The 23,242-nt window shown below is 54.4% G+C and overlaps 1 protein-coding gene across 2 annotated transcripts in view; it reads right to left on the reverse strand.

Moving 5' to 3' along the window:
- TMEM132C (transmembrane protein 132C) overlaps positions 1-23,242 on the reverse strand; it is a 312,101-nt gene that overhangs the window by 101,836 nt on the left and 187,023 nt on the right. The window contains exons 1-2 of one of the 2 annotated variants that reach the window (XM_019814428.2): positions 17,691-17,843; positions 14,891-15,037 (exon numbers count right to left, since the gene is read on the reverse strand). Coding sequence is in view for 1 of the 2 variants with exons in the window: in XM_023241276.2 (XP_023097044.2) it covers positions 14,891-15,037 (147 nt within the window). In the remaining variant the exon portion in view is untranslated. Of the gene's footprint in view, positions 1-14,890; positions 15,038-17,690; positions 17,844-23,242 lie in introns of those variants that run through there. The other variant, XM_023241276.2, reaches the window with a different exon arrangement.

The following is a 23,242-nucleotide window of genomic DNA, read 5'->3' on the forward strand; positions in this document are numbered from 1 at the left end:
CCCACCTCCTTCTGGCAGTATGTACTGACGATCCTCTGCGTCCCCTTCTTGTCCCCCTCCTCTGTCCTCCCACCAGAGAGAAAGGTCTCTGTCTCCCCGTGCACGCAGCCTAGGGGGGGTGAGGGCCTGGCACAGAGAAGCATCTGGATGCAAGTGTGACAAATGGATGCATGAAGCCGGGGACGGCAGCACGTTGCACAAAACAACGCCCCGCAGCAATTCCTTTTGGGTTTCACCTTGACCGTGTTTTCTCGGGGCAAACTGACTCCGTTTTCAGAGAGGTGGGCAGTCTTACAGCTGGTAGTGAGTGCTGGGGGCTGCGGGCAGGCGGGGAGGCGCCCCCCAGCAAGGGTCCAGAGGCACAAGGCATCTGGTTCATGGATTAACCAGACTCTTGCCTTGACCGCATTTCCCTGCCTTCCTGTCTCCCCGTCAGTATCGCCAGAGGGAAAGCGCCGGCTCCGAGGCACCTGGGCTGAAGTCTTGTTCTGGGCTTCCCCACCGCACCCACTTGGGGAGTCTCCTAATCTCTGTGTTTCGGGGCCCTGTGTGTAGACCACACATAGTAATAACCGCAGCTCCCTGGTAGGGGATGTGGAGATTTTAAAGGAGCGAGTATGAGGTACTTAGGGCAGGGGCGCCTGGGGGTGGGGGGGCTCAGTCGGTTGAGCGTCTGACTTCGGCTCAGGTCGTGATCTCACGGTTCGTGGGTTCGAGCCCCGCCTCCGGTTCCGTGCTGACAGCTCGGAGCCCGGAACCTGCTTCGGATTCTGGGTCTCCCTCTCTCTCTGCCCCTCCCCTGTTCACGCTCTGTCTCTCTCAGCCTCAAAAATAATAAACATTAAAAACAAAAAGGCGCTGAGAGCAATGTCGTGTGTGTGTGCAGCACTCAAAGTATGTGCGATTGTTACTTGTTGGGAATTCAGTGTTGGCTTCCTAGATTGGGCGGAATATCCTAAACCACGGAAAGCCCCTTGCAGAACAGGGTGTGAGCATAAATAATAAAGCTGTTGGGCAGAAGCCAGAAGCCACGCACATCGATGGTTTGTTTTTCTTCAATTCCATACCCTTCGGCGCCTTCCTCACTGGAGCCCGCTGCCTGCCACGAACAGCTAGACTAAAGGTCTCCATCTCGAAGGGCTCTGCTCCACAAAAGGCATCGGGTCTGTTTTGGCAAGACACTCACTCTCCTTCTGAACTCTCAGGCACGGCGGGAGGCGCAGGGCGGGAATGTCTTTGCCCGTGGTCTCCGCCTCGGGAAGGCTGTGTGATGGATGTTGGTCCCTGTTTCTTTTAACTTGGGATTCTTCCCCTCCCTGCCTCTCGGTCCGGGTGACGCACATGTGGTCCTGAGGCGTGGCACGGGATTGGGGGAGCTAATCCAAGTGCCACACATCCTCTACGGTGCCATGCTCCGTTCAGACAGAAGGCTTAGTGTGGGACCAAAATGGCAGGAGGACCCCGGAGCTTTGGCCTGGCCCCGGGAACAGGGCTTCTCTCTGCCCTGGCAGACCTGGGAGGTCACGAGGCCGCAGCTGACGTGGCCACTGCGTGCCGGGAGGATGGCCCCGGTGACGGGGAGCACGGATGAACCCATACCTTCAAATGGAGGGTGCCATTTTCAGCTGACAGAAATCTGAAGCCAAGCGCCCTTGTGCGGATTCAAGTTTACTCCCCGGGGTTCGAGCTCTCTTCTCTTTTTTTCTTTTTCTCAATTCCGTTCGGGTTGGCCCTTCTTTCCCTTGAACCAAGAGAACATTCTGGATAAAGACGGCTCTGGGGGGACCATTCCCCGAAGGAGGCACGGAAAGGCCTTAGGACACGAGCCATGCTTGAGCCTCCCTGAGAAGACTTGGAACTAGGACTGGGCGCCTTCCAGAGGGTCAAGGAACTGGGTTTACTCTTCCAAATGGCGCACCTGTCTGGTATATGCGCCCCCAGGCTGTCTAACTGTTGACCTGGCAACCCCGGGAATGCCTAACGCATGCCAGGCACTGTTCTCATAAGCTGTTTCATTTAACCCTCCAAACACCTGCAGGAAGGAGATGCTATTAGGGTGTCACCCCTGTTTTGCAGATGAGAAAACAGAGGCACACAAGTCTGATAAGCGCCAAAGTTCCCTGAGTCAGTCTGAGCATCAGGACGCTGGCCGTCTCGTTTCCGAGTCTGAGCTCCGAGCCCATCCTGCTGTATCACGGGTGGGATCGGGAGATGTAGCTCTTTGTTGAGCTAGTACTATTCCCTTCCCCTGAGGGAAGAGTCAGCCACAGAGATCACCGCCGTGCAAGAACAGCATCCCACTTGCAGTCGTCCTCAGAAATCACGCCGTAGGATTTTTGTGGGAGCCTGACGTTCTCCAGACTGGGGAAGCAGAAGCTAGCACCAGCACTGCAGACCGGCCCCCACCCCCACCCCCCACCAGTGGTGTGGTCACAACTGACACGGGGCGAACAACATCTCAGAATTTCAGGTGAAGGTGGAACCGACCCAACCCGTTGGAAGGAACAACAACAAAAAAAGAGGTTAGAGAGGGAGGGAGCCAAACCATAAGAGACTCTTAAAAACTGAGAACAAGCTGAGGGTTGATGGGGGGTGGGAGGGAGGGGGGGGTGGGTGATGGGGGGTGGGAGGGGGGGGTGGGTGATGGGCCTTCTTTAATCTGAATGCCTACAATTCAGGGAATCTGAAAGATCAGAAGTGGCTACTGATTTCTCAAAATCTATTTTGTCTATTCAGGTTATATTACATCACTGACCTTCGTGTAGTTCTTAGGGGTCGAGTTAGGCCCAAAGACACGTGCTTTCAGTTTTGCAAAGGGAAATCCCCAAATAGGGGGGGAGTTTCTCGCAAAGAACAAAGGAATCAAGGGTAGACTATAACTTGCTCCTCTCAACCTGCCAGGTGCTTTTGGACTAAATACTTCGAATGCCTTTGAATCTCAGTTTATTCACACCGGTAACAAAGACCATACCCAGGACCCAGGTCCCTCCTCCAGGACCCAGGAGACCATACCCAGGGTCTCCAACCCTCACAGGTTTGCTGCGATGATCAAATTAAACATATCCATTGAGTTGCCTTTGCAGACGATAAAGCTCCGTAAAGTCATGAGGAATTTTTGTGTCCTACATTCACAGAGCCTTATTGAGTATCATTTTTAATCTTAGGAGTTCGCATAAGCAATCCTGGAGTGTCTGTAAGAACACAGTGTGAGTTATCTACTAGCTTGCAACAAATTAGCCCCCACACTTGGTGGCTTGAAACAACACACATGTATCATCTCCAAGGTGCCTCTGCAGAGAGTGGCTGCCTCACCGACTCAAACCGGAGACAAAAGAGAAGTCAACCCCCATCGTGTCTAATCAGGGACTTGGGGAGGGTCTCCGTCACAACCACAGACCCTTTTGCCCGAACCGATCCGCACCTGCGCGGGGACCGTCCGCCGTCCGCCCCGGTGTAGGAATGTGAGCAGTGGACGGGCTCAGCCCAAGAGCCGGCGGAGTATTAAGGTGACTTGGCTTTTATCTTTAACTGAAGCCTCAACGCTTCCTCCCAAGGTGGAAAATTAAAGGCATGATGGATGAGGTGTCTGTGCCATTTAGCTGGCCTAGTTTACACACCACTGGCGAGGAAATACCGCTCTTGAGATGGAACAAGTAAGGAATAATAAGGACCACTTAGGAAGAATTAATGTGATGTGGAGAATGGAAAGGCAAGAAGGTATTCAGTTGCCCAGGAGAGGCACGGAGATCAGCTTACAGAACCACCTGTCACCGGGTCTTGGAGGAGAGAACCCAGTCAGGGCTCTGAAGGACTGATTTGAGGTCATCAGAGTAACCTCTCCGTGCTAAGAGACTGCCTCTGTTCCACACTTTTTGTTCCCCCTCCAAGAGGCAGTGCTGTATTTCCTCCTGAACAAAGCCCTCGAGCGTTTTCGCCGACTCGGGCAGCTGGGCTTCCGTGTCAGAAAGCATGGCGGTGCTGTTGGATGTGAAGGTGGCAGAGAGAGGGGAGGTGGGTGTCCGGTCGTGGGGGGGCTTGTGGAGGAAGTTCGTGGCGGGCAGCACAGCCCTCTGTCCTCACCTGGGCCTAAGGTACGAGCCGAGCCGTCTGCGTCTTCTCGGACCACCCCTCCCCATTCGTTTTCCATAGGCTCACTGACAATATCCTTCACGCAAACGTGACTGTGCCTCTGTCCCGCCTTCTTCTCACTGTTCTTTTTAGATAAAGACCAGAACGCGCCTCTGTGGTTCTGGCGTCCGCTGCCCTCCGTCCTCCCCACCTTCCCACGGGCTGGGCTTCTGTGGGCTGGTGCGCCATCTTGGATTTTGTGAGCGAGGGCAGCCCCTGGTGGTGCCCAAGAAATGGGAGACACGGAGCTCGGGCTTTGGATGGCCACACCTCCCCAGACCCCTACATGACGAAAATGATGTTTTCTTGAACGTACGCTGCCCTGAGCAAGGTTTCTTTTAGCGGCAACTGACCCCCATCCTAAGGAATTCGCGCCCCGATTGCGACTCCTTTAGCACGACATACTTCTCCATGGTGTTTACCGGTGTTGCAGCGAAATATTTCCTGGCATACTGATTGTTGGGTTGTTTTCCGTCTTTTCACATGGACAGTGAATTCCGTGAGGTCAGGGTCCATGCTCGTCTTGTGAGCCCTAATATTCTCAGAGCCTGGCAGGCCCTCCATCATTGATTACTGAGGACAAACACAGAAATCCAGGTTGTGAACTGGGACCCGCCAGTCGGGCTCGTGTGGTCCAAAGCTCCCCCTGGGAGGGTTTAACAGGCAGTCAGGATGTGATTCCTGAAGATCCCCCACTTCCCGGGATTTGGGGAGCCCGTCTGCTCCCTGCAGGTCTCTGAGTTCCAGGCGGCTGGACACAAAATACCAAGATGAAGCGGAAGGATGTTTCCTCATGACGAGCAAGGTTCAGACTTGGGCAGAGCCGTGGGATTCTTGCCAACTGGAAAGCCGTCTGCAGAATATGTCTGTCTGTCTGCAGTGCTTAGCACAACACTGGCAAGAGGACTCCACCACCGCCCTTCCCAAAGCCTGGGGACGCCCCGCCCTGCCTCCGGGGATGCCGTTTGTCCCGCACGTGCAGCCCCCCCACAACTTATTCCGTCATGTGTACAATGAGGCCACACGCTCCGCCTCAACAAACATGCTTCATGCCTCGGTCTTTGGCAAACGGTCCTCACGGTCTTAACACAGGGGCCCTCTGATCCTGGCTCCTCATCCAAACCACAGACGACGTGCCCCACGTCAACATATCGTTGCAAGGTCGTTCACGTATTGGTTCACTCAGTGAGTATTTCGGTCCCTGCTCTGGGCCAGGAACCGATCGAGACACGAACACAGAGGTGAAGACTATGGGCAAGTCCCTGCCTTCCCTTGTGGAGTCTACATTCTTGTGGAGAGGGACAAATGGTAAACAGTCACTTCACGCTGGTGAGTTCCAGAAAGAAAGTCAGTCAGGTGATCGGTCTGAGCAGTCAGAGGCTGCCTCTTTGAGAACACAATGTCTAAGCTAAGACCTAAAAATTAGAACGATCAACTCACAGGTCCAGTCGGAGGAAATGGCAGGTGCAAAGGCCCTGTGGCAGGAACAAGTTTGGCGCATGGGGTAAAGGAAAACAGGTGACTGATGAGAGAAGCATGGGGGTAAGATCAGGAGGGTGGGCAGGGCCAGATCCCCCAGGGCCTTGGAGGCCGCGACCAAGAGCTGGGGTTTTCTTCTGGGTGTGTTGGAAAGCCCTGGAAGGTTGAGACTATAGGGAGTTCCGGGATTGGATTTTCTTTTAAAGAGAGTGTTTTGGCTGTTTTGAGAAGACTGGATCGCCAGGGTACCGACAGCGAGCTCAGCTTAGGTGAGAGTTTATAAGTGACCTAAGGTACAGCCTGTTGGAAGGTGCGTGATTGCAAACAGTCCCATTCATATAGCAGACGCACTGCACGCCCAAGGGAGATGCTCCGGGAACAGGGCAGGTCCCGGGGCCATAAACGCCACTCCAGAGTTTCCCAGGAGAGACCGGGATGGATGGGGTCAACAGCCTGCAGACCCACAATTCCCACGTGAAACACTGCTCTCAGGCAACCCGCTGGTCAAGTCATCCGTGAAGAGACAAAACACAAGCATCACGAGGTCCAACAATTTGTCAGCCACGGGTGGCTGGTGGCGTGGACCGGCACAGGGTAACACGTCAGTGTCCACAAGACTCACAGAGGCCCATGCCCTCTACCAGACAGCACACTTTTGGAACTTGCTCCACAGACACAGCCACAGAAGTGCAAGGCAGCGTGTGGACAAGGTTAATCAGAGCAGCAACTGGAAGCAAAGGACAAAAGACCCTAAAGGGGTTGGTTTAGACAGTGGACGCTCTAAACCCGTCCAGTTAGACAGTGGACGCCATAATAAGCAAATGCTATAAAAAAAAACAACAAAAGGATAATAAGGACCTTCATGGACCGACATGGGAAACTTGCAAGATACGTGAGTAGGTGAAAAAGAGAAGCAATGCTGTTCAAAGCTGGAGGGTGTGCTTGCTTCGTGCGCGTGGAATGTCTTTGGAAAGGTGTGCGATAAAGCGCCGACGTCGGTGGCCTCCGGAAGGGAGCTGGGTACGTGGAGGGCAGGGGTGGATTTCCGCGTGTTGGTTTGTCTACATTTTCAGTTTGGAACGGTGTGAATGCATCACTGGTCCTCCCCCACTCCTCCAACAGCAACAACAAAAACTTAAGGGCAAAAAGTAATAAAAGCAGAAGGGGAAAATGTGCCTTAGTAAAGTGACAGATTACAACAAGCCTTCGACCTTTGGGGTTGGCTTATGAATAGTCAAAGCGAGCGATATTCAACCCACAGGTGCCCGCAGGTTACCGCTGTTCCTCTGGCACCTGGCTCTGCCATCCCTTATAGGGTCAGGTTGCCCTGAGGGTGGGCACAAAGCCCAGAGCCAACCAGCTACTGAGACTCCAAGAGAAGAGTGAGCCAAGAGGGTCAGCGGGGGAGACGGGGAGGAAAGTGAGCGAGATGGAGTTCCAGCGCGATGTTGGGGGCCCAGACCAAGCCAACAGGACAGGGTGGCTCTGTGATTGGCATGTGCCACCACGGGAAAGAGTGCCATGCCTTGTCACAAAGACAATGCAAGGCAGTCTGGGCCACTGCGTAAAAACGTCAGGAATAACTGAAGGAAGCTTCGCTCCGTACAAGACACAAGACCCAGCACTCTCTGTGGACCCTTACCGTAGACTGACATCTTCAATCTCCATGAGCGACAAATGCACCGCGGTTATTTACCATCTCACTTTCAGAGAAGACCCAAGGAAACGGACTAATTTGCACAAAATCACATAGGTCCCAAGTAGAAGAGCTGAGACTTGAATCCGAGTGGCCTGGCTGGCTCCAGAGGCCAAGCTATTACTCACGGCGCCATATTGCTTCACGGGATGCTGGACAATGGAGGCACTACATGACCCAAGCTTTTACCGTTCGGGCACGAAAATACATTGTTTTTAAAAACGGAAACATGATGGGCGCTTGAACAATGAGAGGGTTGGGGCGCTGACCCCCCGCGCGGTCAACAATCCACGAATAACTTTTGATTTCCCCATTCTTAACTACCAAGAGCCTGCCGTTGACTCATCAGGTAAACAGTCAACAGACACCTATTTTGTGTTCTCTGTATTCTCTCCGGCATTCGTACAACAAAGCAAGCTAGAGAAAAGAAAACGCCACTCAGAAAGTCCTAAGGAGAGAACACGCTGACAGTCCCGTGCTGTTGTTTACGGAAAAAGACGTGCCTGTGAGCGGACCGAGCACTGCCAACACACGGTGTTCAATGGGCAGCTGTGGCTCATTCCCACTGCCGTTCACCATTTTCTTGTAAAGACCGGTCAAGTGTGGGAAGGACCCGGATCCCTCAATTTAAAGGAGTCAGAGTGGAGAACGCCAGCATCTCGAGGCTGCCCCGGGCGGGGGTGGGGAGTTGGAGGACTCTGACCGTGTCGGGTGTTGTGCCCAGAGCGTGGGGTGCTGCAGGGCCACAGGGCTGTTCTCTGAGGGCCAGCGACAGGGTGACCGCCTCAGGGAGACAGCTGCACCCGCGCCTCAGCGTAAGAGGGGGTCTCCGTGGCAACATCAGGGGCTCTGAAAGCCACCTGCTCGGGTTGGAGGCCACAGCCTCCCCTAAAAGTCCATTACTGGTCTGGCAAGGGCTCCAGAGATTTCTTAATGTGCTCTAATAAGTCATCTCAGGGCAGATGCTGAGAGATATATTTACTTTCCACGTTTTCAGTTTGGACCGGGGACCACACGTCAGCCCGTAATGGAAGGAAGAAAACAGAAACCCTTCATTCTGGCCAGAAAAAGCCTTCTGTGAGGCTCAGGTGCATAAAGCCGAGAAGCAGGCCTCTAGAGGCGGGGAGGGGCTGGGAACCGGACAGGGCTCTTTGGGGTAAGAAGACAAGCCGTGTCCACGTCTCCTCACTCGGGCAACTGTTCCTTGTGCTGGGAGGTGACCCCAGAGAACGGGGTTAAAACGCTCGCCTGGCCCTGAGGACCCGTAGGGGGTGGGAGCACCTCAACCCTCCCGGGAGCCCCCCGTCTTCTGGTTACATGTTGCTCTGCCACAAACCGCCCTGCAAACCTAGCGGCATGAAACGATCACCGTGTCTGTGATTCAAGAATTCCGGAAGGGCTGGGCTGGGCTGGACGCATCCTCTCCCTTGGTGCGGGGTCCTCCCTGGGGTCTCTCCACGCGGGATAACTGGAGGCCTCGGGGCAATGGCTCTTTTGTGGCCCAGCTCTCTCCAAGTCACAGGGCGACCCTTGTGCTCACAGCAAGCTGGTCACAAACGTCACCCGTGTTCGAGGGGAAGGACGAAGGCTCTACCTTGTAATGCCGAGTAGCGACCTCCAGGAGAGCACACAGCTGGGGGCGTTGCGAACTTGACCGTTGCCAACGTGGTTGGAAAGCGGAACCTCTCGTTCACAGGGGCACCGGTCACTCGCGGGGAAACTGAGTGAGCCCACATGCACCGCGGGGGCTCCGGGGAAGCGGGCAGGGAGGCGCACCGCGCGTCCCGCGTTGTAAAGGCTCTCCTAGGCGCCATGGTTCTAACGCCCAGGGTCTAGTCCTTGTCTGTAGCAGCTGATCCCTCTGGGGAAGCCGGGTGCCTCCACCGCAGGCAGGCTCGATGGGATGAGGGTCCATGGATGCTGGACGCGCCCACGACACCACTTGATGGAAGGAACCCCACGGCTGTTTATTTCGGACAACGGATCAACGTCGCATGCCAGAGCCAGCGCTTTGGTCTCCGGGAACATCTCTTCTCCCAGCCTTCTCAAAGCTTCCTCTTGAGCTGTTCTCCCACCCCCAGGCTCTTCTGGGAAATTCTCGTGGGGGGGGGGGGCTAGTTTGTATACATGCCACAAAACACCAGGAATCTCCACCATCTTGGGCTTTCGCCTCTGGCACAAACTGGCAGTGGGAGGACCCACACAAGGTGCCCATCAAGGAACTCTCCCGCCGCAGGTGCTGACGTGCGCCCGTCGTGCGTGGAGAGCGGGCTGCGTGGGGACACTGTTGGCTTCTTCCTCTGGGGACTTGGCAGGCACACCTATGCCATCGACCGGGAGAGTTTTCACTTGGGACACCGGCACAGCATGTTTTCTGCAGGATCTTCCGAACCTTCTTAAGAAGAAGACGCGGTCTGGGCAATTTCCTTTAGGGCAAAGCAGACCACTCCCCGAAGCTTCGCTGAAGCTGTTCATACGAAGCAGCTACGAGAACGTTCATATTCCAGAATTCTCCGGAAACAAACAGCCGAGCATCGTCACACACAGAAGGTCTGCGATCGAGACCGCGTGAACGAATGCTAACGGGCACTTTATTCCCCGTTTTCCATCATTTTTGCTTTGGGAAAAGACTCTCTCCTTTTATTACCTGCCTGACTTCCTTGTCTCTCCTGCAGCCGAGCTGAAGCCATGCGGGCGGGGGATGCTGCGTGGGCGCTGCTGTTCCAGGGAGAGGGGACGACGACGAGAGGGTGTCAGCTGGGGTCTAAGGAAGGGCGGGGACCCAGAGCACGTCTCTGGTCTAGACCGCCTGGCAGAACAAAAGCTAGGTGACAAGTGAGGGGGGAATGAGGGACCGCAGGCCACAGACGGGTTCCCTGGAAGGGCTGCCCCTCAAGAGAGCTGAGGGCAAACACGAATAAGGAAGCGGACGACAGACGTGTGCCTACAGCATCTGCTGGAAACACCGGGGACCCTGGGCTGTATCTGTTCAGGAGGGGCCGTGTGGGGGAGAATGCGGGGAGCGGAGTCTCTGAACGGGCTGGCCTCACTCCTCAGTCCCTTTAAAAGAGGGCACCGTCCAGGCCGGGATGGCTGTTTTGCTGCTGTGTTGCTGCTTTGCCCTAAAGAAGGCAGGTATGATTTCGTCCACAGCAGAGCACGTGATGCGCTCAGACTGGCCACTACTCCCACGCAATTCACCTGCTGGTGGACAATGTTCCTGAGCGACATTCCTTTTCTTGTATCTGCACAGTGATTTTTAAAAATCTGAGCAAATGGGGTGTCTGGGTGGCTCAGTCGGTTGAGCGTCCAACTTCGGCTCAGGTCATGATCTCATGGTCTGTGAGTTCAAGCCCCGCGTCGGGCTCTGTGCTGACAGCTCGGAGCCTGGAGCCTGCTTCGGATTCTGTGTCTCCTCCTCTCTCTGTCCCTCCCCCACTTTGCTCTCTCTCTCTCTCTCTCTCTCTCTCTCTCTCTCAAAAATAAACATTAAAAACTAGAATAAAATAAAATACTGCAATTCTTGTATCTCATAGCGTAATGCACATTAGATACTAACGGAAGTACCTTAAATGTATATCTTCAAGGACAGTATGACTAAAAACGAAGGTGATTTTAAAAACGCAGAGCAAGGGGTGCCTGGGTGGCGCAGTCGGTGAAGCGTCCGACTTCAGCCAGGTCACGATCTTGCGGTCCGTGAGTTCGAGCCCCGCGTCGGGCTCTGGGCTGATGGCTCAGAGCCTGGAGCCTGTTTCCGATTCTGTGTCTCCCTCTCTCTCTGCCCCTCCCCCGTTCATGCTCTGTCTCTCTCTGTCCCAAAAATAAATAAAAACATTGAAAAAAAATTAAAAAAAAAAAAAAACGCAGAGTAATTTAAAGACGCTTCAGAGAAAACTCTTAAGCGAGCAGCGGTCCAAGCGGTCCATGACACGGCGTGACTTTGGGCGGGTGCCGGTGGGTGCCGAGATTTGCCTGCAGTTTCCACTTTCCAAGCTGATTCCACACCATTCCCCAAAACGTCCTCGGGATAAGTTGCTCCTCTGATTGAATGAGCCGGGATCATCCCCTTTTAGTGCAGCTAAGCACACTCCCGCATACAGACGGTAACATAAACCTTGCCCCTTCATCACCTGGCCTAAGTGAAATGAGGCACACAAGTCCGTGTGACGGGGAGGACAGGGGACACACAGCTAAGGCAAGGCCAGTTGAAGCCACTGGTCTGGGAGCCACGTCCCTCCGTCTCACGGCCTTCCTGCCTTTCTGGATTAATCTCTGCAAGTCGTTTCTAGGTCCCCTGGAGTAAGGTCCCGGCCCGCCCCCCCCCCCCCCCACCACCTGAGGTTTCCTGATTTCAGGTGATTTCAGAGAGGGCGGGGCCTCTGTGCCTGCATATTCCTTCCTCCTGGCCCCCCAGGACACCTCACAGGCACCCTCCAAAGCCCAGAAGAACCTTCAGGCTGATGGCTAAAGACAGTTCCCAGTGACCCCACCTCCCGGTGCCCTCCCCTCTGCGTCCCCCCCTGCCCTGGAGTGTGGCCCAGACTTGCTTCTCATGAACAGAATACAGCAAGAGTGTTTGGATGTCCCTTGTGAGATTAGATTGTAAATACTCTGCCCCCGTTTGCTGTCACTTCTTTCCTCCCTGGACCTTCTCACACACGCTTGACCTGACGGAGAAGGACGCCCGGGAAGGAACAAGAAACTGAGACCCCCGGTCCTGCCAGCCTCGAGGAACTGAGGCAGGAGTCCTGCCAACGGCCACCTGATCCTGGAACTATACTGTCTCTGCTGAGCCTTCAGATGAGACCCCGGTTCCCAATGGAGACGTAGACAGCGGCTCGGTGAGAGACCCTGGGGTAGAGACCCCGATTCAGAGGTGCCTGAATCCTGGCCCATGGAGGCCACGAGATAATGAGCATGTGGTGCCTGAAACTCGGGGGTAGTTTGTGACAGAGCAGTAGACGACTCGTACGCTTGGCCTTTGCTCCACGGGCAGAGGAAGCGAGCCCTTGGACCTTCCCCGTCAACGAACACCCTTATTTGAAGTGTGGTCTTCCTGGGCCAGGTGTGCAGCGTTTAGGTCACTGATGGGGGTGGTCTGGACCACAGTCAGCATGTTCAGCGGACATCAGCCTGGCACGGAGCACAGGTGAACCGACCAAGGATTTCTGCAGAAAGTTGTCTCTCCGAGAGGGAGACAGTGAGCACGGGACGCCCATCGGCGGTGTGCTGGGAAACAGACTTTGCAACAGCCACCACGAATAAAGGCTCACCCTCTCGGCAAACACACCTGAGCCCAGAGCGCGCTTTCTGGAAGACGCGGAACAAACAGCGTGGCCTCAGGGACCCGTGAGGACGTGCCAGCACAGGGCGCACCTCCCTCACTTTGAGGCTCCTGATGGTGTCACGAAGGACAATTTCCACGCCTGACTTCACTGCTAATGAACACTTCCGCTCTTAACTTGCCTCATCAACCGCAGGATGTACTAACGGTCCTTCTTGGGGGCAATTGTGGAAGAGGCTGCTGTCTGGAAGCCGCTCGGGGCACCAGATGTTTTCGCTGGCTACCCGTGAAAGGGAGGACCGAGCACAGGGTCTGCGATCACAGAACTGGGCGTTTCCACACAAAGTAGAGAATTTGCGTTATTTTCCTTGGCAGTCTCGTAGCGTTCACTTAAGAAAACGTGCCTGGCGAGGGGCTATTCTTTTCCTTTAGTGCCGCTCTCTTCAAGAAAATACACAAAGAGAAGGTATCAGGAGCCCTAAAAATGATTCAAACTTTTTGGTTCTAAGAAGCCACCTTAAGTGAAAAGAGAAGGAGATAAAGCTTTATGTGGACGGTAGTTTATTGCTGCATTGTTTATAAAAAGAACAGTGGAAATGTCCACAGACGTGGGTATGGCTATTGACGGAATGTTAAATCTATACGACAGAATATTGTGAGGCCGTTAAAACGTTGCTGAGGACAATTTAATGTCAAGAGAAAATGTTTACAATAGAAATGAAAGGATCCTAAAACCTGTAGAGATTATGATACCAGATTTGTAAGATAAATAAACCGATTGCACATTTATTGTATGTATAAAACGCTGGGAGGAAATGAACCGACTTATTAGCACTGGGTTATCCTTGGGTGGCAGGGTACTGATATATTATTTAACGTTTTTTCCTTGCATAACTGTGCTTTACAAATACTCTATGAGGCGCCTGAGAGGCTCAGTCAGTCCAGCGTCCGACTCCTGGTGTCGGCTCAGGTCGTGATCCTAGGGTCCTGAGCTCGAGCCCCACATCGGTCTCTCTCTGTGCTGATGGTGCAGAGACTGCTTGGAATTCTCTCTCTCCCTCCCTCTCTGCCCCTTCCCTGCTCTCAAAATAAATAAACTTAAAAAATACTCTAAAAGGAGTATGTATTGTTTTTATATGCAGAAAACAATTACTTTAAAGAGTAATCCAGATGTCCGTGTAGAATGTCACACAGCATCACGTCCCTTACACACGATCGCCACCGACTGTCACCCCGTCTTCAGATCCTTCCTCATTGAAGACTGGGCCTAATCCTTTACGATTCAGACATCAATTCCGACGCGTGTGTTTCCCCCCCGAGCAGCTCGCCGACACCAGCTGGGATCCTCGGGTGCCATGCGATCCTGACCCCGTCCACCCAGAGGTGGCGTCAGATCCCCCCCCCCCCCGCCATGAGGGGCTCCATCCCACAGGACTGTCCCTCCCCATTGCAGGTGCCGGTCACCGGTCCAGGTCACCAGTCCACCGAGGTTCCCGTGACCCCCTCCTTGGGCTCGACTGATTTGCTCGAGCAGCTCACAGAATGCAGAGAAACCCTTACTGACCGGGTTAAAGGATGTTAATAACTCAGGGGCAACCACACTGAGGAGACACATGGGTGTCGGGAAGGGGGCACAGACCTTCATGCTCTCTCTGGGCACCACTCGCCCCGAGCGCCAGGGGCTCACCCACCTGCACCCTCTCTGACACTCTTTCTTTAGGGTTTTTCTAGAGGCCTCACTACAGAGGTAAGGTTGATTAAGCGGCATTGGCCGCTGGTAATGCAACCTCCAGCCCGTCTGTCCTCCCGGGAGATGTTGGGGTGGTTTGGGGGGTGACCTCGGTGCTTTCCAAAAGTCACTTCATTAACCCAGGAAAGGCCACCTTTGTTCCCCTCGTCACTCGGGAAATTCTAAGGCTCTTAGGAGCTCTGTGCCGGGAACAGCGATGAAGACTGGATCCGCGTTTCTTACCAAGGGGCAAAACATCACACCCTCCGTGCAGAGGATGCGCACTTAGGAGGCAGCCTCTGATCACGTAGGGAGGACAAGAGGAGGTGACGCCGCGCGGGACCTGAGCCTAGGTGGATGGAATGCCCCGGGGCCGGGAGGCCGGGCGAAGCTTGGCGACAGGTCTCTGCGCCCAAGCCGGAACCGCAGGCTCAGGACCAGAGCCGCAGGTGCCCCCGCCCGGAGCTGCCAGACGGTCCTGCCAGTCGAGGCGGGTGCCTCCAGCTTTCCGGGCCGAGGGTGTAAGAGCTCCGCCGAGCCGGGGTCAGTGCGGGCCCGCGCGGTGCGCGCTTACCTGTTGCGCGCACTGGGCGCCCGGCGCTGGCACAGCAGGGTGGCGGTGGTGTGCTTCCCGCCGCTGCCCGTCTCCTGCTTGACGTCCCACTGCCGGGGCTCGCTGGTCTGAGCGCCCAAGATGTTCACCCCCTTCTTCACCTTGGCTCTGCGGGCAGGAAGACAGGCGAGAGAGACCCACGGCATTAGTGACCCGGCCTTTGCAAACGTGCCCGAGCCCCACTGCACTGCGATCGCCCGCTCCGCGTTCACGCGCACGTTCCCGCGGCAGGTGCAGAGACGGACCCAGGGCTCCAGAGGGGTAACGCCGGGGTGGGCGGAGACAGTGCAAGGGGGAGGGGCCACGGACTCCAGAACGGCGGATCAGGCCGCAGGGGTCCGTGGTGAGGGTATGGGGGCCCTGGTTGTCTCCCCGGACACAGAGACGTAGCTCCATAAAGCATTCAGGGGGACCGTCAGTCTGCCTCGGCCAGTTGTTCTCATTTGGTGGTTGTTGGGGAGGCTGGTGTCCCGCCAGAGGCAGGTGGCAAGGTCAGGAGACATTTCCGGTTGTCGCCACCGGGTGGGGGTGTGCTGCCCGGGGAGGGGGGGGGGGAGAGGCCAAGGATGCAGTTTAACATCCTACAATGCCCGGCACGATCCCCACAACAGACTCATCAGTCCGGAGGGTCCATAGTGCTGGGGTTTCCCAGCTCACACCCTGGGTTCACCACTTTGTAGCTGTGTGGTCTGGGCCCAACCACACCCTCTCTGCACCTCAGTTCACCCCCTACCCCCAAAATGGATCTGCTAATAGAGCTAAATGATGAAATGTCTTAATGCCTATAAAGAGATTAGAATAGGGTGAAGCATACAGCAAGCACTTAATAAGTGTCCATTATTGCTACACTTGCTCCCATGTAGCTGCCTCCTCCAGGCAGGCTGCCAACCCAAGTGCACTAAGTTAGGGCTTGAAACACAGGAAGCCTTCCTCTCCGGGCCGACTCGGCCCCTCTGAACCTCAGTGCTCTCGTCGACATACCGAGGAGAAAAGTAGCAGATGGAACGCGACCGCCTGCCTGTCCTCTCCCCCAAATCCCGCTCACGGGAGAACGGAGGCCCACGAGGTGGGGAGGGGACACGCCCAGCCGCCACGGATTCTGGAAAGGGAAAGAGGTCTGACGCGAGCAAATTTGGGAGCAGGATTTCCACTCGCGGCACCAGCGGTCGGTGGGAAAAGTAAGAGTCAGCGGGGATCACACCGGGGAAGCGGCCTGAGGACTCGGAGGCCCAGCCCCAAAGCGGGAGTGAATGCTCACACTGGGGTTCCTCCAAACAGCAAGCCAGGGTGTCTGGGCTCAGAGCTCCCAACGGCCGTGTGCCCCCAATCACTTATAGGAGCAAACGGGAGCTGCTGGGCACTGAGAAAAGTCTCTACGTGATTACAGACACCCAAACAGACAAACAGGAAAAAAAAAAGTAATCTGTACAAAATAGAGCCAATATGGGAAAGACCATAATTTAAAAAAAAAAAAAACAAACAATCATTCATATTCACAGGGAAATCAGACAATACTCCACAATCATGAAACAAAAACACAATGCTATTTAAAAACGTCCAGAAAAAAAAAAGAGCACTTGGAAATTAAAACTATCACAGCAGAAATATAAAGGCATAGACTGGCTGGCTGGTGGATAGAGGAGATTTGTCCTTAGAGGCAGAAAGAGCAAACCCACACCCAGGCACAGCAGCGGCACATGTCGACGGTACGGGAGAGTGAGTTCCGCACTCCTCCAGAGAGACAGAAGCGTCAGAGACAAGCACGGATTCAGAACTCACGACAGCCGCTCTGGAAACCAAGAGACAATGGAAAATAGCCCAAAACTCAAAGGGGGAGTGATTCCCAGCCTCGAATTCTATACCCAGCCTGATTTCGAAGACCATCTTTCCAGATATGTAAGCTCTCTGACAACTTACTTCCTACATCCTTGCTCAGAAAGCTACCTGGAGATGTGCTCCATCGAGCGAGGGAGAAACCCAGGATGTCAGACGTCAGAGGCGCAGGAAACACGTGATCCCATGCACGACAGGTGCACAGAGGGAAGGCGGCCGCAGAGGACAAGGGGCCCCAGCAAGGAGGAGAATCTGGTGGCCTTGCCGTCCGGAAATGGGCATTTTCCTAAGGAATCTGGTGGGGATGAACGCTCCGGGAGGAGATCCAGACAGTCAGCAAAGCGTTTGGGAATGAACGAGAGCTCAATATACAGCAAATGAAGGGAAGGAATAAAACCGGACCAGTTTTTAAATCTGAAGATAAGAAATCATCACTCAGAAGATGCCACGTGATCAGAATTTCATACTTGGCTTTACCGTGATTAGCACACATGCTTATAATATCTTAAACACCGAATATGGACCCAGACAAAATATGATTATTTTATTGGAAGGATGGAGGTGTAGAAAGGAGTCCCCTTATGGGGGGGAGAAGAGGTATATTTTGTCCTTTGTTGTGAGAAATTTATAGATATTGCCTAAACACACACACACACACACACACACACACACACACACACACACACACACACCCCAAAGCAAGATGCATCAACGTCACTCTCCCCGTCAGCGATATGGATGCAAATACCAGGCAAAGTAAGAATTTTGCCTCTGGAAGGAAACAGAACACTGCAGTATTTTTTAAAAATAAGTTTTCATTTTAAAATAGTTTGATGCTTTGAGGTTACGAGGAAGTTGCAAAACCAACCGGGCAATCCTAGATTTCTCGTGAGCCCTTCGCCCCGCTCCCCCGGTGATCACGTCTTACCGAACGCAGGCACACACCTTCCTTGGATCCCACCTGCTGTCAGGTGTGCTGGTCTCTCGGGGTGCTAGAAACGGTATCTCTCGTGTACTCGCCAGCCAGCCAGAATAGAGAACAACACAGAAAAGCTCGGAACACTCACGCCTGGCAAACACCCATCTGTTCTGTCACCACCAGCTTGTCACTGGCAGCGTGTTACATACGGTTTTGACCGACAAAGTCTGCAGAAAGATTGGACTCCTCAGGGTATATGCAGGGTTACAGCTTCTGAAAGTATCAGCAAGGCACACACACACACACACACACACACACACACACACACAAGTGCATGCACACCTCTGCCCTGCTCACCGCCCCCCTCCAGGAGTGGAGGACATAAATCCTCGTGAATAGTTGGGAGGCTACATCAACATAGCTGAGCAAACCTGATTGCCAGCACTCAGTAAGCCACATCTCCACTGTCAAAGTTCGGGTGTCCAGGTCAGCATCAGCCCCCAGAGCGGCAAGAGCAAATCAGCAGCAACAGGCACCTGCTGTTTAGAAACTTCTCCCAGGTCTTGCATTAAAATGATGTGCTGAGGGGCACCCTGGTGGCTCAGTCGGTGAAGCCTCCAACCTTGGCTCAGGTCATGATCTCACGGTTCGTGGGTTCGAGCCCCGCGTCGGGCTCGGGGCTGATGGCTCGGAGCCTGGAGCCCGCTTCGGATTCTGTGTCTCCCTCCCTCTCTGCCCCTCCCTGCCAGCTTGCAATCTGTCTCTCTCTCTCTCAAAAATGAATAAACATTAAAAAAATGTCTTTTTTAAATGATGTGTTGAACGCAACTGGTCACCTTGGCCACAAGGAGACTGGGGCGCACCTAAAGGATGGGCATTAGGACACATTGGCATGCAAAAGCCCCCCATTTGTCCTAAGACGGGGGAAATCAACGCCCCAGTGGTCTCTTAGCACCGACACCCTCTACCTTTACTGCCCATAAGAAATGCCTCATGAAATGTGACTTTGCTTGAAATCGGGTTTTGCTGCATTTGGATTTTGCTCAAGACTCCAGGTTTCACTGAAGCTACAAATTGTTCTTTCCACTTAATGGTTCGCACAAATAGAAGGATTCTTGCTGACGGGCGTGGAGGCTGGTTTCATCTGTGCACGAGGTGGGCCATGAGCCTGAGCTGGGACGAAGGCACGGGCTTTCAGAGGTCGATTTTGCTAATTGGGCGTTTTCTGAGTGAGACCAGCGGGTACTGCCCTCTCCCCCAAGGAGCAGGAGTGGAATTTGCGAAGAGGGAGGGCCTGTGGGAGCATGCGATGGGCAGGTGAGGACACCTGGCTTCTCGGGGAGGAGCCTGGCCCCTGAGAGGCCACGCCCACTCAGCATCCCCGTGGTGAGGGAGGGGAAGTCTCTGGAGTGGATGCCTGGGAAATGGGCTGGGCTGCGGGGCGGCCTCTGCTGGCGACCTTGGGCACGTCACTCCCTGCCCTCTCCTCCTTTTCATGCTCTGCCTAGGGGGTGGGGTCCCCTACGTGTGGCTCTGGTGTTGCCCGGGTCAAGAGGTGACTCTGGAGGCTGGGAGGCAGCACCGCGGCACCTGCTTAACGTCGGCATGGACGCCCCCGCAGGTGGCGTGCAGGGCGCTGAGCGCGTCATCACAGGCCCCGGGCACCCACCCGCCCGGGGGATGCTTCCTGTGCTATCTGGGCGCCCCTGAGCCGGCTCGTGCCACCCCCACATGGCTGTTGTTTTTTAAGTTTATTTATTTTGAGAGACAGAAAGAGCATGAGCTGGGGAGGGGGGTGGGGGGCAGAGAGAGGGAGAGAGAGAGAGAATCCCAAGCTGTGATGTCAGCGCAGAGCCCGACGCAGGACTCGAACTCACAATCCGCAAGATCCTGACCCGAGCTGAAACCCAGGGTGGGACGCTTCATCCACGGAGCCGCCTGGGCGGCCCCTCGTCCGCACACACGTTTGTGCTTGACGCTCCGTTCAGTCCACTCAGTCCTTGGGTGCTTAAAACCCAAATGTGTCCCCCCATCTTTTCAAAATGTCCTTGGCTCTGTTGTAACACAGGGGTGATTAAGCGTTCCGTAAAGAAAATCAACGTTCAGTACAAATTCCGGACACAGGAAGCCTGATCTCTGTCCTCCGACGCGTCGAACTCGGGGTGAGCCAGAATCCCCACGCGAGATGCTCTCTGTCTAGAAGATCCCCAAGCCACTGAGCCTCCAGAAGCCACTGGTATGGTTGCTGCTGGAATGAGCATCTGCGTGGCTTCAGGAGGGGGGTCGGGGGACGGGGGGCTGGGTACCACCTGGTCTCTGGCCCTGCAAGGCTGAGTCGGCTGAGTCTGATCCGCAGAGTAAGTAAAAGAGGAAAGAATGTAATTAGCTGCTATTATGGGTGGCCCTGCACTTCCGTCTAAATCCATATGCTGAACTCTCAACCCCAGCGCTTTGGAACGGGACCTCACGGGCACAGAGGCAACCCCGTTCAAGGGTGGCTCCAGGGTGGGCCCCACAGCAGCGGGACGGTGACCGCACGTCCCCCGAAGAAAGGGCAGCTTGTAGACAGACACCCTGCGGGGACAACGCCATGTCAAGGTGAAGCCAGCCGTCCGCACACCGAGGAGAGGGGCCTGGGAAGGCTCTCCCTCAGAGCCCTCAGGAGGGACCTTGGACTCCTGGCCTTCAAGAGCGAGACACAACACATCTGTCCTCTGAGCCACCACCCACAGTACTCCAGGTTTCACTGAAGCTACAAATTGTTCTTTCCACTTAATAGGGGTTTGCCCCAGCAAACCAACACAGCTGCCGACATTAAAATAAAACCAGGAGGGGGACACCAGTGGAGCGTGGGACTCTTCATCTCAGGGTTGTGGGTTCCAGCCCCACGTTGGGTGCAGAGCTCACTCAAAACTACAATAAAAAGCTTCCATACAAAATTCTGGATTTGTGCTTTTAAGCCGCTGTGATGTTCGGTCATTCAGCAAGCACTTAGCAACTGTGCCACATGGCCCCACGTGCCCAGCGCTGCTCTTGGGGACAAGAATCCTACGAGCCCACATGTCTTCCCTTGGAGAACTCACATCCGGTTGGGAGAGACAGACGATAAACCAGAATGTCCTACCTGACCTCAGGGTCTATTTCGGAGGGAGCTGGCCAGGACGGAGCTACGGAGCGAGCAGCCTCTAAAACAGCCCACGTGGCCTGGCCCCTGCGAGGAGACGCGCGATGCAAAAAATGATGACGTCCGCGAACGAGCAGGGGAGCGACGTCCCGGGGGCCGTGGCTTCAGTGCCCCCCACCCGCCCCACGGGGGAGTAGCCTCCTGTTGTGTGCTCGTGGCGGCTCCTGCACGAGGGGCCGCGCTTTGCACGGGCCGTGTGCTGTGTACGAGGACGTGACACCCCGATCGGTCACCCCGCCACGCGAATAAGTCTCGTAAATCCACGTCCACAACCATTCCACCCGGGAACCTGACAAGTCCCATAAAGCTGACGTGGCAGACAAAAGGGGCTTGAGGGGTTTTTTTGGTTCTTTCAAAGCACTTAAGGGAAAAGAGACATTTGTCTGAGATCCGGGTCTCCGAATAGCTATCTAACGGATATCGGTGCTGTCCCTGCTGTCCTCATAATGTCACTGGGTCCACGTGGCTACCCTGGTATCGTGGGCTGGTGCCGAGTGCAGGCTGGGTGTATGTGAAATATCTACCGGGTTTCCCCAAATCCTACCCTCAAATACTCGACATAGTCATACACTTGCTGTGCTATCATCTATTTAATATTGTTCTAGAAACGCACTACCCCCTCCCTTTCTTTTTCGCTTTAGCAAAGTTCTTTCAGAAAAGGAACTCTGTAGCAAGCACAAATGGAAAAAACAAAAACAAAAAACAACTTCCGAAATGTGCATTAAACTAAACACACGACGGTAAAATTTTAAAGAGCCTGTACGTGAATCTCATAAAACAACCTATCTTGCTACCGCTGTGCCTGTCACACTCAGGAAGCGTTGACATACATATAGTTTAAGACTGCACGGTTCTCCTTCACGCGTGGAGCTTTAATACAGGGTCTTTCAGAACACGGAGGAAGGGGAAAGCCGAAGGATCCCGTGTCATGACAGTGTCGCGAACGCTTCTTCCGCGCTCTGTCGGTAACAGCGTGAGCTGGCTCCCGTCTGCCCGCCTCCCACCATCATCCCATTCCAGCAGGAGCCAGGGACTCCCTGACTGGGGGCAGCAGCCTTTCCGAGATGGGGCCCAGCTTCCTGCCCGCTGGTGGTGTCCTCTTGAATCATTCCTAGATTTCCTGTGGGGGCAGCCCTCTGCCCAGCGACGGGAGTGGAGACCCCAGGAAACGAGGAACAGACTGGTTCCAAGAGGTGGACAGTGTTCCAGGGGTCATTGCTGCAGCTTCCGAAAGGAACTTGTGTGTGTGTGCATGTGTGTGTGTGCGTGTGTTTGTACACGTGCATGCATCTGTGTGAATTTGTGTGTGCCTATATGTAGGCGTGTGCCAGTGTGCATGTGCATGGATGTGTGCACACACACATGTGCCTGTGCACGTGTGCATGTGTTTATGTGTGTGCGTGCATGTGTGCACCTGTGTGAATTTGCGTGTGCCTATATGTGTGGGCACGCATGTGTGTGTATCCGCTGAAAGCCGGCTCCTTCTCCCGCGTGTAGGATTCCTCGCCTGTCACTGACGGAGACCACAGTCACCGCCAGGGCATCTGAACAAGCACCCCTCACCTCTCAGGTCCGCTGTGAAAACCGCGGGCTGTCGAATGTTCTCCCCCCGCCGAGTGGCTTGGGTTTGTCTTCTGTTCAGCTTCTCAAACACTGACCCCTTTTGGCCATTACCTTCTGCTGCCTCACATCTGCCTTCGATATCGGGTGCATAAAATAAAATGCATCGGCAACTCCACGAATGTTTGAGGTCCAGTCCAGGGCTCGGAGAACACGGGGATTTCTTGAGCACGTTGCTACTTCAAGCTCCATTACATCTTCCCCAACCCTGCTCCTCTGGTCCAGGGCAATGAGCTAACCTCTCTAGTTTTGCAAACTAGGCACATGGGACGTCTGTTTGTAAAATAAATACCCATGTTCTGCTTTCACAGCTTTGCTCCTACAAACGCCCAAGTCCGCCTCCTCATGCCTACTGTTCTGGTCTTTGAAACCTCAGGCTGGTCGTCATGAACCAGTGGTGTGCCAGCTCTTACATTTGGGGGGAGGATTTTGCAAGCCGGTTGTTAAAAGACAGCGGTTGTTGAAATATACATTGTAGAAACTTACAAGGGAGTAACCTATATAAGAAAACAAAGACAACCAATAAATACTCAAAGCCCGTTCTTCCCTAATTATTCTACCAGTTTACAAAATCCAGTTCTCGTGAGGTTGTCCTTGCGTGTCTCTGAGGAGAACGTCCTGTACCATGCAGGGCCACTGCCCACCTCTACCCAACTGTGCGTTCACTGCTATCTCACCTCCAGCTTGAAACTGGAGGCGGTGGGAGTATCTACACCAGAGAAATCGGGGAACACTGCACCTCAGGACCTTTCCCCTC

The sequence above is a fragment of the Felis catus genome, chromosome D3 (genome assembly GCF_018350175.1).
Source record: "Felis catus isolate Fca126 chromosome D3, F.catus_Fca126_mat1.0, whole genome shotgun sequence".
NCBI classification, from domain to species: domain Eukaryota; kingdom Metazoa; phylum Chordata; class Mammalia; order Carnivora; family Felidae; genus Felis; species Felis catus.